The following is a 26,713-nucleotide window of genomic DNA, read 5'->3' as shown; positions in this document are numbered from 1 at the left end:
TTGCCTGTAAAATATAGATTTTCTGTTGGATCTTATTTATTTATTTATTTATTTATTTATTTATTTATTGTGTATGAGTGTGTGTGAATGGGGACTGGTGATGTTTTAGAGATTTTGTCTAATTTATTTATTGGATGGTAGTATTATCAAACGGGAGAATCAGTTTTGAGCTTGTGTTAATGGCGATGGATGGTGTTTGAATTGATAGGCAGGTGTTGGATGGAATGGAAGGAAAAGAAAAAAGCGTAGGAATTCAAGCAATAATCTATTTTTGTTGGTAGTTAATTGTTAGCCATTAATGTTCTAATCAGGGATTAGATTTACAAATAAGGACTCAATCCGGGTGATTTGTGCTTCATTTCCTCGTATTGAACAAATATTTGGGGGAAAAAAATTTGGAATAAAAAAATTTGCCATTTTATTTGAACAGAAATTTCGTAAATATATTTGGGTTTACTTTATTTGAGTTAAGAAAGTGAAAGGCATTGATCTTGTGAGTACAATGAAACGAAAATGAAAGAAAATGATGAAGATTTGCGGAAGAGAATCAAGAGAGAGAGAGAGTTGAATTTTGTTCTGGTTTCATTCTGTTCTTTGAAGAAGAAGACAGATTTTATCCTATGTGGGTGTTGGAACTTTCACTTGTCACGACTGTGGTAAAAGTGTGGCCTTACTTATGTCTATATCTATCGTAAGCAAGTTTGAATCTTTCTTGCTCTCTGGATATCTATCTGTTTAGGTGCTTTATGATTGTTAGTTTTTGTTGTTGTTGGATATCAATTATGAAGATTAACAACTCTGTTAGATATGTGCTCTGTTGATGTTATTATCTTTAGTGTCTGTTATGTGATTTGGGGGAATTGTTTGTTAGTGTATTGGTTAGTGTGTTGTGCTTTTTTTTTTTTCCCTCCTGAATTTCTCTTGCAAATCTTTTTATTGTGAATATATATATGGTGATGAAAATTAGTGAAGAAAACAAATTTCATCACTAAATAAGAATAATCCATGAGGAATTATAAATTTTGTCACTATAATAAAGAAATAAAAATAATAGGTAACAAAATTTATTTTCGTCAATAGATGCAGATTTTTTCATAGATGCAAATTTTTAATTATAATGTGTTCCATTTAAGAGTAGAACACATCCCATAGATGCAGATTTTTAATTAATCTTCATTCTACATTTTTCTTGTAATGCTTTTGTTACTCAAATTTGACTAAAAATGACTTCATTTGATATGTAGAGTAATATTGATTGTTTCTCCAATTTCTTTGGATCTGTGATTTTTTTCTTCTTGATTTGGTCCCTTACTCCGTCTATTAGTTTCAAGAGGTCACTGGAATTTACACAGACAATTTTGACTTGTCATTAAACACAAACAATGGATTTCCAGTATTTTCCACTGTAGTCGAGGCAAACTATGTCGCGAAGAAGCAAGACCTATTTTTAGCTTACAAGCTTATAGGGGAGGACAAGGAAGAAATTGAGAAGTTAGCTTAGGATCCAAATATTGAAGAAAAGGTATCTTAGTAAATATCTTCTGAGACCATGTCATTGTTGTATTGCAATGATATCTATTTTGTGTAATTTTTTCTAAATTATTAGATCTATAAAACTTCAGATATAATTTTTCAGCAAGTAGTTTTTGTTACTATATCTCATATTATCAAGTCAATTGCTCCATCAATCTATGGCCACGATGACATAAAAATTGCAATAGCTCTTGCAATGTTTGGAGGTCAAGAGAAAATGTTGAAGGGAAACATTGGTTGCGAAGGACATATATGTGCTCCTGTTAGGTGACCCAGGGACAACAAAATCTCAGTTTCTCAAGTAAGAGATACCCCAGTTCATATCTGAAGTGTCTTAATTCTTTAATGGTGTTCACTTCTCAAGCTTTCATCTGTTTGATATTTTTTTCTAATGTATGTTGAAAAGACTGGCCATAGGACTGTTTATACAACTGGGAAAGGAGTTTCTACTGTAGGGCTGACAGCGACAATACCCAAGGACCCAGTCACACGAGAGTGGACACTTGAAGGAGGGTCCCTTGTACTTTCTGATAAAAGGATATGCCTTATTGATGAGTTTGACAAGATGAATGAACTGGACAGGTAAGTAAATGCTTATGCCTGTGCCTATGTATTTAGTCTTCTAAAACATTTTTAGTTGATTTTGGAAATGTTAACTTTTGATCAGGGTAAGTGTAGACGCGCCCGCGTGGGGGGCCCTCGCTGCTACAGTTCGGACTCGATTTGTGTCACGGTTCTTAATCTGAACCAAAGAGTCCAAATCCGGCAAATCGTTTTGAGAAAACAGATTTTTTGAAAAGAAGTGCCAAACATGGACTGCTTTGCCAGATACAGAGTCGCCACCTAAATATTTTTTATGGGGGAATTTAGGAAACCTTGACTCGGTGCCGAAGGCCACATGTCCGTCATCACCGGAGTTGTCTCGGTTCGGGAGCTAGGGTACGTTGGGGAAGGTCAGCTATGAGCACCCCCTCTCGCCCGATCCGAAGATCGACCTCTACTAACCATGATATCCGTTTTTGAAAACATATGTGTTCTTATTCCATTTTATTAGCTTAGAATTACTATGTTATGCGCGCAGCAAACAAGTATAGACTAGATTGCCTAATTTGGGAAAAAGCATTGCATATCCGTTTGTTTTGGAAAATGTTTTGGAATTTGCTACTCGCAAGTAGGCTAAAATACGGATTTCAACGAGCTATTCCAACTCAAGCAACCCAACCTTCACCCACAGGCATTCAAACAGTTTATCACATAAGCATCTAGCCACATGGTAAGTATGCTCTCATGTTAACATTCACACGCATGCGAGATGCTAAAGCATAAATACTTACATAGTACTCCAAGCTAAAACAGGGAACTCGTTAGCAATCAATGCATGATCCAAGTCCATGTTCAAATGCCTAATGCAACGCATACGGAATGCAATTAGAGTAGGCTCGGCTAACCTAAGCATGGCATGTGAAATGTAATCAATTGATGCACATATTCAATTTGGAATTGAAGTACAAATGCAGTTAGCATGATGTACCGAGCCCGGTGCATGCGAGACAAATGTATGGATGCACGCATACATAGCATAAGGTATGCTAATTTAAACATGCCCTAACCTACCATCATAAGCAGGTAAGTAAAAGGGAAGAAAGAAGTGGGGATTGGAAGACATGCACACACACGCACCCACACTTATTACAGGTTCGCCCTCGCTCGGAGGGACCAAATAAATAATACAATTTGAATAACGAATGAACTAACCTAGCTAATTAATTATTACAAATTACTTAATTAGTTAACAAACTAACTAAGCTAGGAAAAACAGTAAACCGCCTCGGGGAGGGAGCTCAATGCACGCGTACTTGGGTCTTGCTCGGAAGTGCACTGCCATGCATGGGTTACCTCTGTTTTCCCTGCTATACTCCTCTGAAGACTGCCAAAGTCTCAGGATTGCTTCCCTGGACATCGGGAGACACCACCGGCTAAATAGAATGGCCACCGGCAGTGGCATGTGATCACCGGCTGTGAATGCATCCATCGGCCATGGAAAGATTGCCGGTCGGCACCTAGCACTGCCGGTCGGCAGAAAGTTCCTGCAGAATCTGCATTTGATAGCAACAGAGGGCAAGGCAGAGCATGACAATACAATCCAAGCCATATATGCACCAATCATGTCCCTTATCATGTTAATGACTCAAAGGAACATGCTCCTTGGTTCTCGGACCATCAATCGCGCATTTCCATGCGTGATGGCCCAAGAGACCAAGAGTGCACATTTTGATGTCAAATGAAATGCAATGCACACAATCAATCTAAGAGGCTTCTACCTCCATCATGACTTGGTCAAGAGGTAGAGCAAGCATGCCAATGCAATGCAACTTTAATCATATGAGCTAGCATGCAACGTGAACATACAAGCAAGTGATGCGCACTAGGTGCATAGACTAGGCAAACAAACATACAAGCATGCCACAACTATGCAAACTACTTAGAGCATGCAAGGCGTGATCTAATCATGCAACATGCTAGTAAATTGACCAAAAGAATGCATGCCAAATGCAAATGATCTCAAGCATGCAACACATGCAACCAAAGCATGCAAACATGGGATAATGCAACAACACTTGAATGGCATGCAAGGGACGGACTTACACTAATTGGACGGCTCTAAGTTAGGTCCAAAACAGTGGCCAAAGCCAAGGAAATGAGGCTCAAAACACACACACACACATGTATGCAAATATGGTCCAATTCCTAAGGCTTACCAAAGAAGCATTGAACTACACTTAGTGCAACCACACATGGCATGAATTAAATGACTAAAAATAGAATTTTAGCATATTAAGACAAGGCCTAAAGATCACTTAGATGGCATCCCAATGACCTAAATTCAAAGGCATGCACAAATGCCAAAACATGGAGCATGCTACACAAGCTTTTAAAGCATTAAAAAGGTGTCCAAGGCAAGCATACAAGCATGTCAAAAGGACTGAAATTATGCTACAAATGGCGCCAAACCACTGAAATAAAGCAAGAATGCATGCTATACATTCACACACTCAAGGCCAACGAGCCAAAAATGCAAAGGGGCTATACTAAGCATGCCAAAGCCGACCCAAACAACTATGGACAGACCTCTAGCATGGCGAAATAGGCACAAAAGCTTCACAAAACTAAACCTAAAACATGCTTGAGTAAGGGTTTACAACCTAAGGCATGTTAAGGCATCAAAGTGGCATTACAAGGTAGGTATGCTAAGCATGTATGGTGTACCAAAACCAACTAAAAATAGAGGCATATTATGACATAATAAGCACAAAAAACAGCCAAGGCATGGTCAACATGAAGCTTAGCTAGATGCTCCCTCAAGAGGCCAAAAATGGTCTATTTCAAGGACAACAAGGAGAGGGGGTGGCCCTCTCCTTCTTGGGACCTCAAGGCACCATCCTCACCTCTGAAATCCCTCAAGATTTCAGTGGTGAGGAGGCCCAAACACCAAGGTCCCGGAGCTCACACAAAATAGCACAAAATGGGGCCTCTCAAGGCCTAAGAGGGGTCAAACACCTCCAAACAACAAAACACTCTAAACAAACTATTTAGAGGGCCTAAAAACAGAACTTTTTTATGTTATACACTAAGCACAAAAACAGTTCTAAGATAGGCAAAACAAGTATGCAAGAATGGGGAATAAAGGGACTAGTTTCTTACCCTTGAAGACCCCTTCAACAATGGTGGACCGGCAGCTTCTTTTAGGTTGAAACCAGCTTCAAAACCTCAAAAAAAACCCTCAAGAGGCCTCAGCTCCAAGAGATGGTGTAATGGTGGGTGCTTGTGAGCAAAAGTAAGACAAAACACACACACTAAGCTCAAGAGAGAGAGAGAGAGAGAGAGAGAGAGAGAGAGATATAGGATAGATACAAATTCCTAACCCTAATATCAAAACCCTCTAAAATGTTGTCTAACCCTAATGCCAAGAGAGAAGACTCTCTCTTATAGAGCTCTCTCTTGTAAAGCTTGTCAAATAAGCTTGCTTAGAGGGAAATCCCTCCATACACGTGTATGGAGGGGAACAGAGTTGGTGCCAGCTATCACAGCTGGCACAAAATATCTACCAAAAGTAGATGAACAGTAGTCGGCTGCTCAAAAATGCCATTTTGACAAAATTGAGTGCCGACCGGCAACAAATAACGCCGACCGGCAATATATATTGCCGATGGCAACAAAACACCAGCCGGTGGCTTCTGGCCATGGCCGGTGATGTGTGGGGATGTCTCACAAGGCATTCCCTACCCTTCCAAGGCAAAACACAAGTGTTTGGTGCAAAATCAGACACTAAACGGTCGAGTTCGGAGATCCTGAGGCAAAGCGCGTAGCCGAGGCCTCCGGGAACTCCAAACGAACACAAACATGGATGATCACCGAGTATTCAAACGGTGACATCCAAGTCTTGCGGACGGTCAAAAATGGGGTGTCTACAGTTGCCCCTCTTTGACAGAACTCGAAAGTCATAACAATGACGGAAGTGAATGTCAAAGCCCAGAGACGACCCATTTTTGACATGGCCGAAGACTTAGACAAACATGCAAGATAGACAAGATATGCGCCCGAAGGCAGGGGCAAAATGCAAGACAATGCACAGAGCCGGATATAACTTATGATCATGCAAAGAAAGCTGTAATGAAGCACACATGCGACAGTTTTAAGCTAGCATACACCAAACTACACTACAATGCAGAAAGGATGTAAGAGAATTATGCAATTCTCGATACGTCTCACTCGGAGGATACAATACCTATGCGGCTCGTCTAGTTGCACCAGCCTCAAATGAACCGTACATACAATATCGTGCCTGCAAAGAAAACAACTCAACAGGTACGATGTTATTAGCAACATGCATGACAATGCAAAAATGGATGCAAAATGATATGCAATATATACAAAACAATGTATAAACAATGCAAATGAAGATGCAATGTAATTGAAACAATGCAAACTATATGCAAAGCAATTGAATCATGATCCAATCACGAGTGGTTCGAAACCACACAAATGTCAAATAGATTGATGGAGGTAACAAGTCTGTCTACCATAGAACGGTCTGCTGAACTATGAGTAATGTAGACAGACGCAAGAACAAGTATTGGGGGGGGGGGGAATGACATAAGTGGGGAGACGACCCGCTAAGGAAAGGACTACGACCCTAATGCTGGATGCAAAAATTACACTACAATGTAATATATAATGAAAAATACTGGGGGAAATGGCAATGGATATGGCACGCGGGCCAAACCAAATCTTGCCTAGGCAAGGCATGTACGCATACAAGCCACGTCTAACATAGAACGGTCCACTGAACTATGCTTCGACACGAGAAGTATGAGCACATACCAGACCAAGCTCAATCATGGAAAGGCGCGAGCCATGGACGGGGGGGCGATGCAATGAATGCATGCGATCTACAATGCAGTGGATATGGCGCGCGGGCCAAACCAAATCTTGCCTAGGAAAGGCATGTACGCATACAAGCCGTGTCTAACATAGAACGGTCTACTGAACTATGTTTCGACGTGAAAAGTATGGGCACATACCAGACCAAGCTCAATCATGGAAAGGCGCAAGCCATAGATGGAGGTGATGCAGTGAATGCATGCAAGCTATAATGCAGTGGATGTGGCACGCGGGCCAAACCAAATCTTGCCTAGGAAAGGCATGTACGCATACAAGCCGCGTCTAACATAGAACGGTCCACTAAACTATGTTTCGACGTAAAAAGTATGGGCACATACCAGACCAAGCTCAATCATGGAAAGGCGCAAGCCATAGATGGAAGTGATGTAGTGAATCAATGCAAGCTATAATGCAGTATCCACTATGTTCTAATGATGCATGACAATGCAACTATTTACGATGATGCGTGACAATGCATGTGTTTTTTTTATTTTTGAAATGCAAATGATGTATAAAATGCATGTTGCATGGAATGCGCGACAACACGCGGCTTTAAGATGCACGCATAATGCAACTTATCAAAAGTCGTTCAGGCACGACAAACACCGAAGGACTTGCACCTTCAGAGGATTTAGGGTCTCCTAGACCGTGTAGATTGCACAAGAAATGCACAACAATGCAAGTGAACTTGAAATGCACAATAACGTGCGGCTTAAGACATGCATGGCAATGCAAACGAACTGTGCACATCAATGCGCCGAAGGTTTTGCACCTTCCAAGGATTTAAGGTCTCCTAGACCGTGTAGATTGCACGAGAAATGCATAACAATGCAAGTAAACTTGAAATGCGCAACAACATGCGGGTTAAAACATGCATGGCAATGCAAACGAACTGTGCACATCAATGCGCCGAAGGTTTTGCACCTTCCAAGGATTTAAGGTCTCCTAGACCGTGTAGATTGCACGAGAAATGCATAACAATGCAAGTGAACTTGAAATGCGCAACAAAGTGAGGCTTAAGACATGCATGGCAATGCAAACGAACTGTGCACATCAATGCACCGAAGGTTTTGCACCTTCCAAGGATTTAAGGTCTCCTAGACCGCGGATATACCTGTGCGGCTCGTCTGGTTGCACCAGCCTCAAATGAACCGTACATACAATATCGTGCCTGGAAAAAAAACAAACTTAACAGGTACAACGCATATTAATGTATTTGAAAATGCGTGACAACGCAAAGCAAGTGGGAAGCATAACAATGCTGTGAAAGCACAGATATGTAAGTGGAGCACGCGGTCTACGCGGGCAACGAAACTGATCATAGGCATGCGGTCTACGCAAGCCATGAAATTGAACATAAGCATGCGGTCTACGCAAGCAGAACATGCGGTCTACGCAGGTAATGAAGTTGGTTTCAAGCATGCGGTCTACGCAAGCGAAAATATGCGGTCTACGCAAGTAATGAAATGATTACGAACATGCAGTCTACGCAGGTAATGAAATTGAACAAACATGCGATCTACGCAAGCAACACATGCGGTCTACGCAAGTAATGAAATTGGACAATTATGCGGTCTACGCAGGTAATGAAATTGAACAAACATGCGGTCTACGCAAGCAACACATGCGATCTACGCAAGTAATGAGATTGAACAATTATGCGGTCTACGCAAACAAAACATGCGGTCTACGCAGGTAATGAAGTTGAACAATTATGCGGTCTACGCAAACAAAACATGCGGTCTATGCAGGTAATGAAATTGAACAAACATGCGGTCTACGCAAGCAATACATGCGGTCTACGCAAGTAATGAAATCGAACAATTATGCGGTCTACGCAAGCAAAACATGCGGTCTACGCAAGTAATGAAATTGAACAATTATGCGGTCTACGCAAACAAAACATGCGGTCTGCACAGGTAATGAAATTGAACAATTATGCGGTCTACGCAAACAAAACATGCGGTCTACGCAGGTAATGAAATTGAACAATTATGCGGTCTACGCAAACAAAACATGCGGTCTACGCAGGTAATGAAATTGAACAATCATGCGGTCTACGCAAGCAAAACATGTGGTCTACGCAAGTAATGAAATTGATTAATCATGCGGTCTACGCAAGCAAAACATGCGGTCTACGCAAGTAATGAAATTGAACAATTATGCGGTCTACGCAAGCAACACATGCGGTCTACGCAAACAAAACATGCGGTCTATGCAGGTAATGAAATTGAACAATTATGCGGTCTACGCAAACAAAACATGCAGTCTACGCAAGTAATGAAATTGAACAATTATGCGGTCTACGCAAGCAAAACATGCGGTCTACGCAAGTAATGAATTTGAACAATCATGCGGTCTACGCAAGCAAAACATGCAGTCTACGCAGGTAATAAAATTAAACAATCATGCGGTCTACGCAAGCAACACATGCGGTCTACGCAGGTAATGAAATTGAATGTATGCAAAATGCAATGAAATGCGCAGAACAGCGCGATGCGTTAAACAACGCGAGTGCATAAAACAGTGCAATGGATTTGAAATGCACAAGACAGTGCGATTGATATGTGATGCACAGGGGGGCAACTTTTGAGTTTCGTAAAAGCCAAAAGGATACAGAAAGGATACACCTTGCACGAACTCGAGTGCCACGCACAGAAGACACGACCCGAGGTCAAAACGGAGGCCGGTTGAGCGTCGGAAGCGCACTGTTTTGCACTGTTTTGAGCACTAAAGGCCCTGGACCCCACACATAACTCAAACAAGGGTGTAGGAGGCTCCAAAATCACTGTAGGAGGCCACCGGATGCCCACCGGCCATCAGAATACATCACCGGCCGTCCACCGGCCATCATAAAATTCCATCGGCACAATATATTGTCGACCAGCAAAGAGTGTGGCCGACTGGCAAAAACTCCCTGTATCGGGGCAGTTCTGTCATTTCGGCACGGGTCTTTTAAAATAGGGTTTCTAACCCTATTTTCTTCACTTCTATTTGGTCGAAAATCCCCTCTCTCTCTCTCTCTCTAGAGCATTTTCCTCCCTCGATTCTCTCATTTTCGTGCGTTCTAGCTCCCATTTCGTTGTTTGATTCGCGATCTCCTTCGCGTTTCGGACATTTTCAACCGAAAGAAACTTCGTTTTGGTGTTTCTTTCTTGATTTTTGCCACTCGGGGCTTGTTTTCCTCGAGTTTTTCTCGATATCCATACCTTTTCCGTACTCCGGCTTTTCCGGCCTTTTCCGACCCTCTTGGGGTTTGACTTTTTGTTGACTTTTCACTTTCTCGCCTTCCGGCCATTTTCACACCCCCTTCGGGATGGCAGACGACTTTCCACAGGGCGGGGCTCCTCCAGAGCTTGAGATGGACCCTGAGGCCGAGCCCTTGCCACTCCGTATCCGGCCGTTCGATCTGGAGACCTACAGGCCTGCAGTTCATGAGATGCTCCCCGACGGACTACGCCAGTTCAGGAGCTTTGATAGGCACGTGCCTCCCGAGCTACTACTGCGTGAGCCTACCTCCCACCTGTTCTTCGGCGCTTCCGAGGTAACTCTCTTTCTCTGCTTTACTTTCTGCAATGTAGGATGCAAAACTGTCGTAGCTGGTTATGCTCTTTAACTGCTTTAGCTCAGATACCCTGTATACTGTAGTTAATTGCAAACATACGTGCAACTGATATCTGTTTGAGACTGACACATGCACACACACTGCACTGGCTTTGAATCACCCAAACACACAGCGCACACTGTATTTCACTGCCTACACACTGGTACCCGATATTGGCTTGAGTCTGAAAACACGCACGCATGCTACATCTGCCCTGAACCATTCGAACACACTGACGCATCATACGTTGTAGTTCACTATAAGCACACCGGCACCCGAAATTTGTTTGAATCTGTTAAAACTTGCACGTATGCTACATCTGCCCTGAACCACCCAAACACGCTGGCACATCACACGCTGTAGTTCACTGTATGCTTCTTAGAACTGCATTTTGAATATTGCCTTGCAATTGTTGTTCTTGATTACAGGGGGATTCCCATACCATCCGCGGGTATGGGAACACCGTTGCTCGGGATTGGTACCACGAGCTGCCAGGTGCGGTTCGTGACATCGTCGACGAGGCCGGCTTTGGCATTTTCTGCAGGGGGCTCTCTCGACTGACTACCTGCAGGCCCTTGCTCGCTGCTCTTGCGAAGAGGTGGTGGGATACCACCGACTCCTTCCATTTCTCCATCGCAGGGGATATGACGATGACCCCTTACGACTTCTCGATGCTTACTGGCATTGGGGTAGGGGGTGATCCGATCCCCTTCGACACGGATATAGATGAGTGGGACGCTGCCCAGCTGTACCTGCTTGGCGCTCAGCCTCCCCTCGCTCGAGCGGGATTCGTCAGGTATTCCTGGTTCGAGAGCCGTTTTCGGGTCCGGCCGTCCTTGGCAGAGGAGGCGCAGATGTCTCCGAAGGAGATGCAGCTGTCCCCGGAGGAGGTAGACCAGTACGCGCGGGGCTTCATTATGTTCCTCTTCGGGACGACTCTCTTCGCCGATCGGGCGAACACCGTTCCCTTATGCCTACTGAGCGCGCTGGTGGACGTCAGGCAGATCCGCCATTATGATTGGGGTGGCGCCGCTCTGGCCACTTTGTACGGTTATATGAGCTCTTCTTCCCGCCTCAGCAGACAGCTCCTTGGTGGCTACTGGCGAGCCTGGGAGGTACGTCCTCTTCCCTTTTTACATTTCTGCTTCCTGCTTTCTGTATTCTGCACACTGCACATATACTGTACACTGCCCCACACTGACTGTACACTGCACACCCGGCACACATATACTCTGTTTTACACTGACTGCACACTGCACACACTGTACACTCCGCACAATACACTGCACGACACACGGTTCTGCTATTGTTGCTTTATTCTGTATTCTGCCTTATCTGATAGTCATACTGATATCTGTTCTGCAGTTATGGGTGTATGCCTACTTTCCTAGGCTTGCCCCAATACCCGATGAGGAGATCCCGCTCGGCGTCCCTTTCTCTCATCGCTTCGACGTGCGGTGTGTACGGAGACCACAGGAGTCTCTTACTTTCTTCCGCCGATACTTCGACACCATCACCGTCGCGGAGGTATGTTCAAATTTTAGAGTTTATTATTTTTTGCCTTGCTTAGTACCGTATGTTTTCAATAACAGTAGATAATAAACTGCATTTCATTTTCAGATCACCTGACAGCCTTGGGCTCCGTTGCCGGCCGTGGTGAGGGATCATTATAAGGGCTCAGGGGAGACTGCCCGTTGTCGGATCTTGTTGGAGGGCCCGGTCTGTCGGGCTTGGTACCTGGGCGAGCGCTTCTTGCGTCAGACCCTAGGCTTACCGGAGCAGATAGTGTCGAGTCCGCCTCCTGGCCACATGAGAGATACAGAGAGGTTCACCGCCCGAGAGATGAGGGAGTACACCACCGGCTGGGGTGAGGAGTATCACAGAGGCGAGGGCGACTACACAGAGTACGTCCGGACCTTCATCATGCGACCCTTGAGCGGTGGTCGCCGAGCTAAGGGGGAGAGGCCAGCGGCGCCGGCAGCTGGAGCTAGAGCTGGGGCTAGAGCGGGCACATCGAGGAGGGCTCGAGCGCACGGCAGGAGCGGAGCTCGGGGAGGACGGGGGACTGGCTGGCCTGCCCTGCCCACTGTACTGTCATATAGAGGGCAGGATGGGGCGACTTACCAGATCCCCTTTGCTCCTCCCCCGGCTGGTCATGAGTTAGCCGGTATCCCCGACTTGCCTCCGTTATGTGTTACTTCATTTTGCATCTTGCATGTTTCATTTTAGTTTATTTGATATTCCGCGGAATACTGATATATCTTATACTCTTACAGGCGTCCTCCGAGTACACCCGGCAGTCCGTGGAGCTGAATGCCTCCATGATGGGGATACTGCAGCGGACCTTTGACCTCCTGGCCCTCTACAGTATTCCGGTATGTTCTTCTGACGATAGTCTCAAACCATTCATAAGCTGATTTACATAATCTGATGCATGACACCATACCTGACGCACTGATCTCACAGCATCTGACACACTGCATACACTGCATTTATACACTGTATTCTGCAATGATAAACTACCCACGGCATTCACACATTGCACACTGCATTCTGCACTGATAAACTACTCACGGCATTCACACACAGCACACTGCATTCTGCACTGATAAACTGCTCACGGTATTCTCACACTGTATACTGCATTCTGCACTGATACACTGCATACACTGTATTCTGATGTATTTGCCCTTTGTGCTTTTCAGCCTCCCTTCCAGATCCCTCCGGTGGGTGGTGCTCCGACTGGGCCCTCTATTCCTGCTCGAGAAGGGCGTGGAGACACTGCACGTCCCCGTACCAGGGGAGGGCGTACTCATGTCGGGAGTAGTTCTCGGGCGTCGACCCCTGATGATGATGACGATGACGATGATGAGTCCGAGGCAAAGGCAGAGGCCGAGTCATCTGAGGAGGTTGGAGACGACTCAGACTCAAGCTCAGATGACGGCGCTGACGACGATGCCCCTGGACTTTCGTCCAAGAAGAGGGCGAGGGCAGATCCCCGGGCCCGAGACTACTGATGATGACCCAGATTGCTGCTTTTCTTCTTCTTCTTTTTTGTTTTTTTTTTTTTTTTGCTGGTAGTTAGATTATCTTGTACTGCCACGGGCAGATTTTTGTTTTCCTCAAAACTTTGTACTTAAAAAAATAGATTATGAAATGAACAAACTTTTTGCTTAAAAAGTGTTACATTTACATATCTCATGTATTGCATCGCATCACATCATGTTACACCTCAATGTAAATGGAATTGATCTGTGGTCTGAATGTTGAACACTTGCATTGTAATAAACAAGGTAACCAAACCAAGTAACAGCAAAGCAACCCATATAAACCACTGCTTAACCTGAACACACGGCCCATACTCTGCTGAGGATTAATCTGCATATAGCCCATAATCCACACTTGGTTCATTCTGCACACAGCAAACTTTAAACAAAACAGCCCAATCTGACAAGACGGCCTTCAAAGGTGAAACCGGCTAGGGTTGAAACATGCTCGGATGCAGAGAATGGCACAGCACTTCGAGCATAAACGATTAATTTTTGGAAAAGGGGTTTTCTTAACTAGGGTATCGAGCCTACAACTGGATACAGCGGAAAAGGACTCGAACAAAAGGGTACACGACCTAAACACAACGAGACACGCTCGGAAGAGACCTAAAACAAAAGTTGAGGTAAACAGAACAAAAAACACGACATACGGACGCGTTAACGAAGACGGGGGACCTCGGATCACGAGGAGCCGATTTCTCTGGGTATTGTTTCCCACCCTTTTCTCATTTGTGATTCTCACATCACTCTGGCATTCAAGCTTGATTTTTCTATCAAAACCCTTTGGCTCACTTTTTCCTCTCAACTTACACCTCTCTATTCTTTATTCTCTCATTTTAATCCCTCCCCGGGGTGTTTAATGGATAAATAGGGAGTTGCGGGTTCATGCCCAACGCCGTTAGCGCACAGCTATTTCTTCTGGTGGGTAGAGTGCCCTCCTGGCAAGTATGTTGACGACAGGGAAGGGAGACAGAACGCCTGGCTCAACTGTGCCCCTAGTTCATCATTTTAACCATTCTTTGTTTTTGCTTTCTACTAAAACAGTTTTGATTAAAATGAGAGTCGGATTAACGTACTTGTTCGACTCTTGATTTGAAAACCATGCAAGTCAGGCTGTAAGCACTGAAAATTTTCCTTTTTGGGTTCAAGAAAATGGTCCAGTTTTGGAAAATGGAACAGTTTTCGAGAAAATAGTCAACCTTAGTAAAAATTTTCAAAAACTATGTTACAAACAGTCAATGCTCAACGAGCATGGAACTTACTCTTTGAGATGCGCAACCTCGGATCGGAGGCAATGGAAAATTGCCCCTGGCTTAAAGGGAGTGGATGGCAACGGAAAGTTGCCCCTAGTTTGAATGGCGACTCGCGACGACTCGTGGCAACGGAAAGTTTCCCCTTGTTTGGATGGTGCCGCAGCAGTCCGTAAACAGTCTTCATTGGTGGTGGTCGAACTCTTGGACACAGAGATGACGAAGATGGTCACAACAAATATATGGACACAGTCACCTTGGAAGGTGTTGGCGACTGGACTTTGGGATGAAGTTGAAACCATTGTATGGACTGAGACGCTATGAAAGCGTTGGGGGCTGGACTTCAGGATGAAGTTGCCTACGTATCCCGAACATGGAAATCAAGCCTTACGCAATTCCGGTTAAGGTACACTCGGGTATTTTAACCTTCACTTTTTCAGGCTCTAACTTTTGCCAAGGCGCCCGATGCGGGTTTTCAACCTTGCGAGCTTCTTTTTATTTTCCTTTTTGTTCATTTTCTTTTTTTTTCTTTTCTTTTTCACATTTTTTTCTTTTCTTTTCTTTTCATTTTTGTATTTTTGCTTTTTCGTATTTTTCTCTTGCTCTAACTTTTGTCTAGGTCGCCCTTCCGGGTTTTCGGCCCAGCGAGCCTCTCAAAGGGTAAAAGTGTAACAAGTCCATGCCAAATGGTTTTTGAAGTTGAAGCCTCTCTGTGTCTAGGAGAACGGCTGTTGCAATGATTCGCAGAAGAATCCATCATGGTTGCTCTACGAGCTTCTTTTGGTGAGATCTAACCTTTTTGATTCGGCTTTGGGTGCCTATTGCTCGAGGGCTGCTTCAGAACTGGCCACGCGGGCCTTGCATGACATTTGACCGTTTGAACTTTCTGAACGGGTTCGAGGTTCGAAACGGACGGGTTGAATCTTGGGGCTGAGAGCGATCCTAGGTTGCGTGATCTCAAGAGCGATTCCACACAGGTCTTCACAGGGCCGCGCAAAACATTTGTTTTTGAAGGTTTTTAAGAAAGCGACAAATCGCTCGCGCTGAAGATAGTGTGGAACTAATCTGGATCAAGCCAAGGTCCTTCCCAGTACTCACGCTGACAAGCATGATTTCATTCATAAAAAGGCTTAGCATGCCTCTCCTTCTCTCAAAATGATCAAAGTTTTGCAAAACCCGAGGAATTCCTTCCTCTTCGTTTTTATCACCGCAGTGTTCAAAAGGGTTTTTTGAAAAACTTAGGTTAATGCAATGAGTTTGGCGTGCAGGAGAGCAGGCGAGATGTACTGTCAGCCCAATCGAATTCTCTGGCACAACTAACTTACACTGAAAGCGAGCATGAAAGTGAGATAGCAGCAGCTGTTTCATTCAGATTTGTTGGTGTAACTGGCCCCTCGGCAGAAACAGACTCAAAAAACAAAAACAGGTAACTACAAGACAAAACTGTGTTCGAGGCAACAACCCCGGAATCACCTGGTATTCTATACAAAGGGGACTAACTCGCTACAACAAGACAGACCCTTAAGTAAAAAGACTGACTCAAGACAAAGAGACAGACTCAAAACAAAAGACTGACTCGATACCCTAGCCAGAATTTACAAAGCTAGTATTCACAAATGCTCAAAAATGCATGCCAGACGCCACATCCAAAATATACCAAATGCCGCCCGCAGGTGGTTCACTTTTTGATTACATACTCGCAGTATCTGTGTCCTCAAAATCCAATAACTGGGTGGTAACGGACTTGGCTGAGGTGGGCGGGAGGATAACCTCATTGTCAATCAAATCTTGCACCTCATGACAGAGGCAGAAACAATTGTCGGTGGCATGGCCTGTCTGCTGGTGGTACGCACAGTACTGAGCAGCATCATGCGTAGCAGGGAGATTCTTCGGGAGAGGCCGAGGCTCCAAGGGTTTAAGGTGTCCCCTCTCAACAAGGATATGAAGTGCCTTGGACAGAGGCATGTAGAGAGCATGAAAGGTCCTGCGCCCCCGGGGCAGGTATTTTGGAGTCTGAGCGCTCTTACTAGCCGCACAAGCGAAAGAGTCGGCAGGCGCCACCTTAGCTTTCTGATCCTTCCCACGTGCAGGGGCGAGAACAGGAGGAACTGTTCTGGCATGACGGGGCCTATCCCGATTTTCTGACTGGCTTGAACTACCCTCAGGGGGAGTGGGGAAAGCATCCTCCACAGTTTTTGCCACAACTGCGGATATCTGTTGCTTGTTCATCCCCCCAACTTTCAAAGCCTCGACTGCCCACAGTAGTTGTTCAATGGGATCGGCATCTGCCTTCATTTTGTCTTTTCCTCTGGCCTCAGCCTGATCGAGGGTTTGGGTTGATGTTGATATGTCATTGCCATAGCTGGAGGCCATCTCCGGTTAGCTAAGTTCGATCACAATTCGCCCCAACAGCGGGGGCTCCTGGGGTACAAAACTCCCGGCATATGGTGCGGCTGGAGGTGAAGCTGATATTCCATAGGCGAGATCCGCCACAGACCTCTGGAGATCACCTATCATCCCCATTAGTTCAAATGTAGTAGGCTCGCGAGCCTGGTATAGCTGGGGGGCCCAGACCGGGTGCGCAACAGGCGACCTAGGTGGATGTGGCATATCAGTATTGGTCTCACCTTGCAGAGTGATCCCTTGCTCTAATGCAGCTATCATGACCACGATCTCTTCCAAATTCTGCGTCATCATTAGTCCTGCCTCAGTAAGGGGGAGCACTAGCTATCCTGTACCACCTGTCCGAACTGAAAGAGACAACAAGCAGCATTTCAGCCCAAACAGATCAAACACGGGTGTAGTTGAACAACTGTACTCTACCGTTGATCACTGTTCCCCATAAATTACTGTCCCCAAAAACTGAACCTGATACCCGCAGATAACTGATTCTCATAACTGACACTGACGTCCTCAGGTCTGATACTCAAACTTGCAAACTGATATGTACTTTCCCTGTAGAGATACACTCTAAAAGCACATAGCAAGTAAAGAGAGCCAAAACACCCCTATGTTGGGGTAGGGTTTCCCTGTCCTATTTTGTCAGGAGCTAAGGTTCCACTATGCACGCAGCAGCTTCAAACAACCTAACATCGGGTAAGCAGCCTGTCCTAACTTGGAATGGTCACTATGGATCCGACTATGCACTAGGTCGAATGGTCGAAAAGGGTGCCCCGGTAGAACCGGGGTTTGTGTTCCCATACTGTCAGAGCCCATAACCGGTTAGCCTTATGGTCATGCCTTGACAAGACAAGCCTCCGGCAAACCGTTCAGGAATGGCAGATGGCAAACACTGTGTTCCTAGGCACACCAATGCACATGCAATGCAAAGAAACACATAAATGAAATCAAAATAGGATATCACGAGTTCGAGTCAAGCTCTCTAAAATCCCCAGCAGAGTCGCCAGAAACTGTAGACGCGCCCGCATGGGGGGCCCTCGCTGCTACAGTTCGGACTCGATTTGTGTCACGGTTCTTAATCTGAACCAAAGAGTCCAAATCCGGCAAATCGTTTTGAGAAAACAGATTTTTTGAAAAGAAGTGCCAACCATGGACTGCTTTGCCAGATACAGAGTCGCCACCTAAATATTTTTTATGGGAGAATTTAGGAAACCCTGACTCGGTGCCAAAGGCCACATGTCCGTCATCACCGGAGTTGTCTCGGTTCGGGAGCTAGGGTACGATTGGGGAAGGCCAGCTATGAGCACCCCCTCTCGCCCGATCCGAAGATCGACCTCTACTAACCATGATATCCGTTTTTGAAAACATATGTGTTCTTATTCCATTTTATTAGCTTAGAATTACTATGTTATGCGCGCAGCAAACAAGTATAGACTAGATTGCCTAATTTGGGAAAAAGCATTGCATATCCGTTTGTTTTGAAAAATGTTTTGGAATTTGCTACTCGCAAGTAGGCTAAAATACGGATTTCAACGAGCTATTCCAACTCAAGCAACCCAACCTTCACCCACAGGCATTCAAACGGTTCATTACATAAGCATCTAGCCACATGGTAAGTATGCTCTCATGTTAACATTCACACGCATGCGAGATGCTAAAGCATAAATACTTACATAGTACTCCAAGCTAAAACAGGGAACTCGTTAGCAATCAATGCATGATCCAAGTCCATGTTCAAATGCCTAATGCAGCGCATACGGAATGCAATTAGAGTAGGCTCGGCTAACCTAAGCATGGCATGTGAAATGTAATCAATTGATGCACGTATTCAATTTGGAATTGAAGTACAAATGCAGTTAGCATGATGTACCGAGCCCGGTGCATGCGAGACAAATGTATGGATGCACGCATGCATAGCATAAGGTATGCTAATTTAAACATGCCCTAACCTACCATCATAAGCAGGTAAGTAAAAAGGAAGAAAGAAGTGGGGATTGGAAGACATGCACACACACGCACCCACACTTATTACAGGTTCGCCCTCGCTCGGAGGGACCAAATAAATAATACAATTTGAATAACGAATGAACTAACCTAGCTAATTAATTATTACAAATTACTTAATTAGTTAACAAACTAACTAAGCTAGGAAAAACAGTAAACCGCCTCGGGGAGGGAGCTCAATGCACGCGTACTCGGGTCTTGCTCGGAAGTGCACTGCCATGCATGGGTTACCTCTGTTTTCCCTGCTATACTCCTCTGAAGACTGCCAAAGTCTCAGGATTGCTTCCCTGGACATCGGGAGACACCACCGGCTAAATAGAATGGCCACCGGCAGTGGCATGTGATCACCGGCTGTGAATGCATCCATCGGCCATGGAAAGATTGCCGGTCGGCACCTAGCACTGCCGGTCGGCAGAAAGTTCCTGCAGAATCTGCATTTGACAGCAACAGAGGGCAAAGCAGAGCATGGCAATACAATCCAAGCCATATATGCATCAATCATGTCCCTTATCATGTTAATGACTCAAAGGAACATGCTCCTTGGTTCTCGGACCATCAATCGCGCATTTCCATGCGTGATGGCCCAAGAGACCAAGAGTGCACATTTTGATGTCAAATGAAATGCAATGCACACAATCAATCTAAGAGGCTTCTACCTCCATCATGACTTGGTCAAGAGGTAGAGCATGCATGCCAATGCAATGCAACTTTAATCATATGAGCTAGCATGCAACATGAACATACAAGCAAGTGATGCGCACTAGGTGCATAGACTAGGCAAACAAACATACAAGCATGCCACAACTATGCAAACTACTTAGAGCATGCAAGGCGTGATCTAATCATGCAACATGCTAGTAAATTGACCAAAAGAATGCATGCCAAATGCAAATGATCTCAAGCATGCAACACATGCAACCAAAGCATGCAAACATGGGATAATGCAACAACACTTGAATGGCATGCAAGGGACGGACTTACACTAATTGGACGGCTCTAAGTTAGGTCCAAAACAGTGGCCAAAGCCAAGGAAATGAGGCTCAAAACACACACACACACATGTATGCAAATATGGTCCAATTCCTAAGGCTTACCAAAGAAGCATTGAACTACACTTAGTGCAACCACACATGGCATGAATTAAATGACTAAAAACATAATTTTAGCATATTAAGACAAGGCCTAAAGATCACTTAGATGGCATCCCAATGACCTAAATTCAAAGGCATGCACAAATGCCAAAACATGGAGCATGTTACACAAGCTTTCAAAGCATTAAAGAGGTGTCCAAGGCAAGCATACAAGCATGTCAAAGGGACTGAAATTATGCTACAAATGGCGCCAAACCACTGAAATAAAGCAAGAATGCATGCTATACATTCACACACTCAAGGCCAACGAGCCAAAAATGCAAAGGGGCTATACTAAGCATGCCAAAGCCGACCCAAACAACTATGGACAGACCTCTAGCATGGCGAAATAGGCACAAAAGCTTCACAAAACTAAACCTAAAACATGCTTGAGTAAGGGTTTACAACCTAAGGCATGTTAAGGCATCAAAGTGGCATTACAAGGTAGGTATGCTAAGCATGCATGATGTACCAAAACCAACTAAAAACAGAGGCATATTATGACATAATAAGCACAAAAAATATCCAAGGCATGGTCAACATGAAGCTTAGCTAGATGCTCCCTCAAGAGGCCAAAAATGGTCTATTTCAAGGACAACAAGGAGAGGGGGTGGCCCTCTCCTTCTTGGGACCTCAAGGCACCATCCTCACCTCTGAAATCCCTCAAGATTTCAGTGGTGAGGAGGCCCAAACACCAAGGTCCCGGAGCTCACACAAAATAGCACAAAATGGGGCCTCTCAAGGCCTAAGAGGGGTCAAACACCTCCAAACAACAAAATACTCTAAACAAACTATTTAGAGGGCCTAAAAACAGAACTTTTTTATGTTATACACTAAGCACAAAAACAGTTCTAAGATAGGCAAAACAAGTATGCAAGAATGGGGAATAAAGGGACTAGTTTCTTACCCTTGAAGACCCCTTCAACAATGGTGGACCGGCAGCTTCTTTTAGGTTGAAACCAGCTTCAAAACCTCAAAAACAACCCTCAAGAGGCCTCAGCTCCAAGAGATGGTGTAATGGTGGGTGCTTGTGAGCAAAAGTAAGACAAAACACACACACTAAGCTCAAGAGAGAGAGAGAGAGAGATATAGGATAGATACAAATTCCTAACCCTAATATCAAAACCCTCTAAAATGTTGTCTAACCCTAATGCCAAGAGAGAAGACTCTCTCTTATAGAGCTCTCTCTTGTAAAGCTTGTCAAATAAGCTTGCTTAGAGGGAAATCCCTCCATACACGTGTATGGAGGGGAACAGAGTTGGTGCCAGCTATCACAGCTGGCACAAAATATCTACCAAAAGTAGATGAACAGTAGTCGGCTGCTCAAAAATGCCATTTTGACAAAATTGAGTGCCGACCGGCAACAAATAACGCCGACCGGCAATATATATTGCCGATGGCAACAAAACACCAGCCGGTGGCTTCTGGCCATGGCCGGTGATGTGTGGGGATGTCTCACAAGGCATTCCCTGCCCCTCCAAGGCAAAACACAAGTGTTTGGTGCAAAATCAGACACTAAACGGTCGAGTTCGGAGATCCTGAGGCAAAGCGCGTAGCCAAGGCCTCCGGGAACTCCAAACGAACACAAACATGGATGATCACCAAGTGTTCAAACGGTGACGTCCAAGTCTTGAGGACGGTCAAAAATGGGGTGTCTACAGTAAGTATCCATGAAACAATGGAGTAGCAAAGTATTAGCCTATCAAAGGCTGGGATTGTCACTTTTCTCCAAGCTCGGTGCTCTGTTATTGCTGCTGCAAATCCTGTTGGTGGAAGGTATGAAAAATACGCAAGATAATAAATTTAATTTGATGAGGCAAGAGTTATTATAAGGTTGGCAATATCCTTTGTGGCTTAGTATTTAGGCTTGTTTAATGAAGATCATGCTAGCAAATGCCAACTCATTACATGGAGAGAGAGAGAGAGAGAGGGTGAAGAGAGAGATTAAATGGCAGCTATATCTCTGCCCAATTTCATTCCTACCATTCATAAATTTATCCCACTTCTCTGTACTTTATGAAAGATTTGCTTGATTAGACATGGGATCCTGTTCTGCTAACCTTGCAATGTTGCCACTTGTTGTATTTTCTGCCTTCGGTTTTGTTGTCTTTTCTTTTTTCTTTTTTAAATGCTTACTCGTGGATCTAATGGAAATTCTTTTCTTTCTTCTTTTTTCTCTTTTTTTTCCTCCAGATATGATTCCTCAAAAGACTTTCTCACAGAATGTTGAATTGACTGATCCAATCATTTCATGTTTTGATATCCTTTGTGTTGTTAAGGTTATTTTTCTCATCCAATAAATTTATTCTACAACTCCGTGAGACACGTCTAATAGGAAAGGAAATATTGTTTGTTCCAGGATGTGGTGGACCCAGTCAAGGATGAGATGCTTGCAAAGTTTGTAGTTGGTAGTCATTTCAAGCCTCAACCCAAAGGTGTTAACATACATGAGAAGTCCATAAGCAATTCACAGGATGAAATTGAAACATCTTCCATGCCAACTGATCCTGAGGTCCATACTAGAGCTATCTTATCTAGTATTGTTCCTTTGAAAATGCTTGAATTTCAATGTCTTGATTTATGTTTATCTCCTCAGATACTCCCTCAAGATTTGCTAAAGAAGTACTTAACTTTTGCCAAGTTAAATGTATTCCCAAGTTTGCATGATGCTGACCTTAACAAGCTCACACAAGTTTATGCTGAACTACAGAGAGAATCTTCGGTTAGATTCTCCTTCTTCTTCTTCCTAATGGTCCAATCTATTGGTGATTTCATACATGTCATCTTATGATGTATGCCTTGATTTTTATTCATTTGTAGCATGGACAAGGAGTTCCCATTGCAGTGAGGCACATCAAATCAATGATTCGGATGTCTGAAGCACATGCAAGAATGCACGTCATACAGCATTTTACTCCAGTAGATGTGGACATGGCAATTTGTGTCGTGCTTGATTCGTTCATTTCAACACAGAAATTTGGTGTTCAGAAAGCTTTGCAAAAGGTTCTAGTAGATCTAGCACTTGAATATTTTTCCTCATAAACCATATTACATCTCTTGTGCATATTTACCAAACTAATTCATTATGAACAGTGTCATTTTCTAACATGTGATACTTACTTGCTGCATTTATTTTGTTCTCTGATTTTGTATAGTAGATTCTAAGAAACAATACTATTCCCAATGTAAAACAATCCTTATGTAGGGGTCAATACTGTTACTAAGACTGTTAGCAATGGATGTTGTTAAATCCATTACTGTTGTAAAGAAACAGTCATCGTGCAGGGGCCACATTAATCTTCTGTATTTTGCCAAAGCTTCGAGTTCCTCAGTGGTCACACTCGTGTTAAATCCCACTTTGAGGGTTTGTGCTATAGGGCTTTTTCTTCATAAAAAAAATGTAAAATTTATGTACTTTGTTTGCAGTCTACTCACATGACATTTGTGCCAAGAGATTCAAGTATAACCAAATTAGACACTCTACTTGACTTCCAACATAAATTTAGAGGCAATTGTTATCTTAGGTTACTTGAATAATTTGGATAGTTTGTTCAACTACTAACTATTTGGTGGTAAAAGATTTCTTTTCTTGATTCTTCAGAGTTGTGATAGTTGAATTAAATCTGAAGGTTATCCAAACCTTGGAAATTCTCCTATAATTAATTTTGGAGATGATGCATTGACATAAATTTTGGATTATTTTTATTTTGATTATTTTTAATTATTATTATTATTATTATTATTTTGTTTTCCTTAGAGGGCTTGTGAAGGATGCACTGCACTTTGAAGAAATTGTGTCTGGCTCTGCTTCAAATCCAACTCATATTGATGTGAAAGTGAAGGAGCTACAGAGCAAGGTACTATAAATTTGCATTCAACTTGTTTACTTTTTGAATAATTATACTTTTCGATTAATGCAAGTTGTTAAAGATAAAAAATTGTGCCAGGGGTGCATCACTCATTTATAGGAAAGATAAATGAGTTGCTTGAGGAGCATTTGGAGATGACATCAAGCATCATGGAGTTTCTTAAGAAGCAAAGTTTCGAAGTACAATTTAGAGGGGGTGGTATCCCATGAACTCGTAGATTGTCATTTTGGTAAGTTTCACTTGTTTTATGTTTTTATTTTTGCCATGTTCGTTAGTATATTCTAGTTAAAGCACAGCAGTTTCACCAATTATTAACTGAAATATAACAAGTTCAAAATGTATTTAATGAAAATAGATTCATTAGGGTATCCGATTCTCCCGGTCTTTACCTAGGACAGTATGTGAATAGTGTTGCAAAAAATCAATAATGTACACACTAAACACCTAATCGCCACAAAAAGAGACTTTAGACAACAAGAATATTTACTTTTCCTATACTTATAGGTAGAAATGTGGGGTATAACAGATCATGAGCTGTGAGGAGAACACTGAGATAACAAGTCAGTTGTCTCAATAGACAATAATAGTACAACTCAATACAATGAAACGTTGTCCTAATTATTTGTGGCACTAAGATGAATCCCATAACTCAGCAAGTCCATTCTGTTTAGGACATAGTTTAAAGTAATACATATTATTTCATGTCGCTTCTGATTACCTAAACCTGTATCTATTAGGTCCTCTTATCCTTGGAAAACATAAGAACATACCACTAGTCGTAAGTGCTGCAATTATAAGTCATCTTTGCACTTTGGTCATAGAAAATATCAAATTTGACTATTAATCAATTACTTCACACATAGCATTGGAACTTCCCCACTTTCTTTAAATTTCAAAGTCATAAAAGCCATATTTTATTTCAAAGGAGCATTCAAGGAATAAAAGTACACATTTCTACACCAACACCCACTCCAATCTCCTGGGTGGAAAAAATGGAGATTAAATCAGGTAAAGAAAAAGAGTGTCAATCAATTTTTTGGATAAAACCAGGACAACCAATACAGGCTTAGCAACAATATGCATCTTCTTATCTTCCTAGTAAAACAAAGTGTAAGCGAGATAAGACACAGTAGTTTCACTAATGATTAACTAAGATTTAACAAGTTTCAAAATGTATTTAATAAAAATATATTCATTAGTTACTTCTTACTTGGCATGACCCTTGTTAAAATACACACTAACCAAAGTAGAGACAAAACTATGCGTTTACTTTTTTGTGTATTTTTGCTAGGCAGTGTTGCTCTAAGTTAACGATGTGATTAATAGGAGCTTGCCGTGTACAAAGGAAATTTTAGTTGTTAAGCTAGACTCATTGTGTACACAATTTGTATTGACATGAATAGAGAGGTCTATACAATGTAATTAATAATATGTTAATGTTTTTCTTGTTTATTTTCTTTGCAGATTGGTTTTTGATGACGTTTGGAAGCATACTTACAAATCAAGATCAAGTGTTGAATTTTTTTTTTCCTGAACTGATACTTGTAGTTGCAAATCAAGATCGGGTGTTATTTATTTATTTTTTTGTGAACTCCATGTTTGTTCATTTTGGGATTTGCTTTGATGGTTTTTTTGTTATACTTAATGGATTATTATTAAAATTGTTTGATGGATATATTTTGATTTATAAAATGAATTTTTTAGTGAATTGTTTTGTGGAGTGGTGTATAATAGCTAGTGAATTTCTTAGTACAATTAAAAGGTTATTGGAATATGAGTAAGGATATTTGTGAAATAATAATTAAAATTAAAATATAAAATATGGAACGAGTTTAGTGACGAATTTGTTTCGTCATTTGTATTTGTTATTATGACAAAGTGATTATTCGTCGCCAATAAACATTTTTTGTGACAAAATATATTACAGCTTATATATGAAAGTTTCCTTGATTTTGCTGTTTGGTGACTAATAATTTCGTCACGTATATATATATATATATATTTGCGACGAAATATATTTCGTCACCCATGTATGACTTTTGGAGATGAAAATTTTCGTCAACTTTACATCTTACAATGACGAAATTATTTCCTCATCAATGATCAACATGAGTGACAAATTTATTCATCATCTAAAGTTATGAATATGGTACTGAATAACTTTTTGGTGACAAAAATGAGTATTTTTGGTGACAAAATATTGTTTTATTGGTGACAAAAAATTTGGTCAACCAAAGCAAAAACTGGTCGGCCATAGGTGGGAGAGGTCAACACACTAAATGCAAGGTGGTAGTGTGGTGGCCAACTAGAAAAGATGGTCCAAAGACCAAGAAAGCCAGTTATCTGACAAGAAAACTAGCTGAAAAAAGGAAAAGTGGTCTCCAAGGAGAAATACTGGTCTCCCACCCTTGTACCACCTTCCAAACAAGGA

At 42.8% G+C, this 26,713-nt stretch overlaps 1 protein-coding gene across 1 annotated transcript; it reads left to right on the top strand.

The window, feature by feature from the left end:
* The first annotated feature begins 513 nt into the window (after window positions 1-513).
* Window positions 514-24,822, top strand: LOC145799990 (DNA replication licensing factor MCM2-like). The gene is made up of 11 exons (XM_082889641.1): window positions 514-622; window positions 1,623-1,795; window positions 1,940-2,115; window positions 22,101-22,189; window positions 22,607-22,692; window positions 22,773-22,925; window positions 23,010-23,135; window positions 23,234-23,416; window positions 23,619-23,716; window positions 24,171-24,270; window positions 24,787-24,822. The coding sequence occupies exons 1-11, from the start codon at window positions 514-516 to the stop codon at window positions 24,820-24,822; spliced, it is 1,329 nt and encodes a 442-aa protein (XP_082745767.1).
* Window positions 24,823-26,713: the final 1,891 nt, after the last annotated feature.

The sequence above is a fragment of the Camellia sinensis genome, chromosome 9 (assembly GCF_055761805.1).
Source record: "Camellia sinensis isolate YWXY chromosome 9, ASM5576180v1, whole genome shotgun sequence".
Classification (NCBI taxonomy): domain Eukaryota; kingdom Viridiplantae; phylum Streptophyta; class Magnoliopsida; order Ericales; family Theaceae; genus Camellia; species Camellia sinensis.
This window is presented reverse-complemented; position numbering and strand designations above follow the sequence as displayed.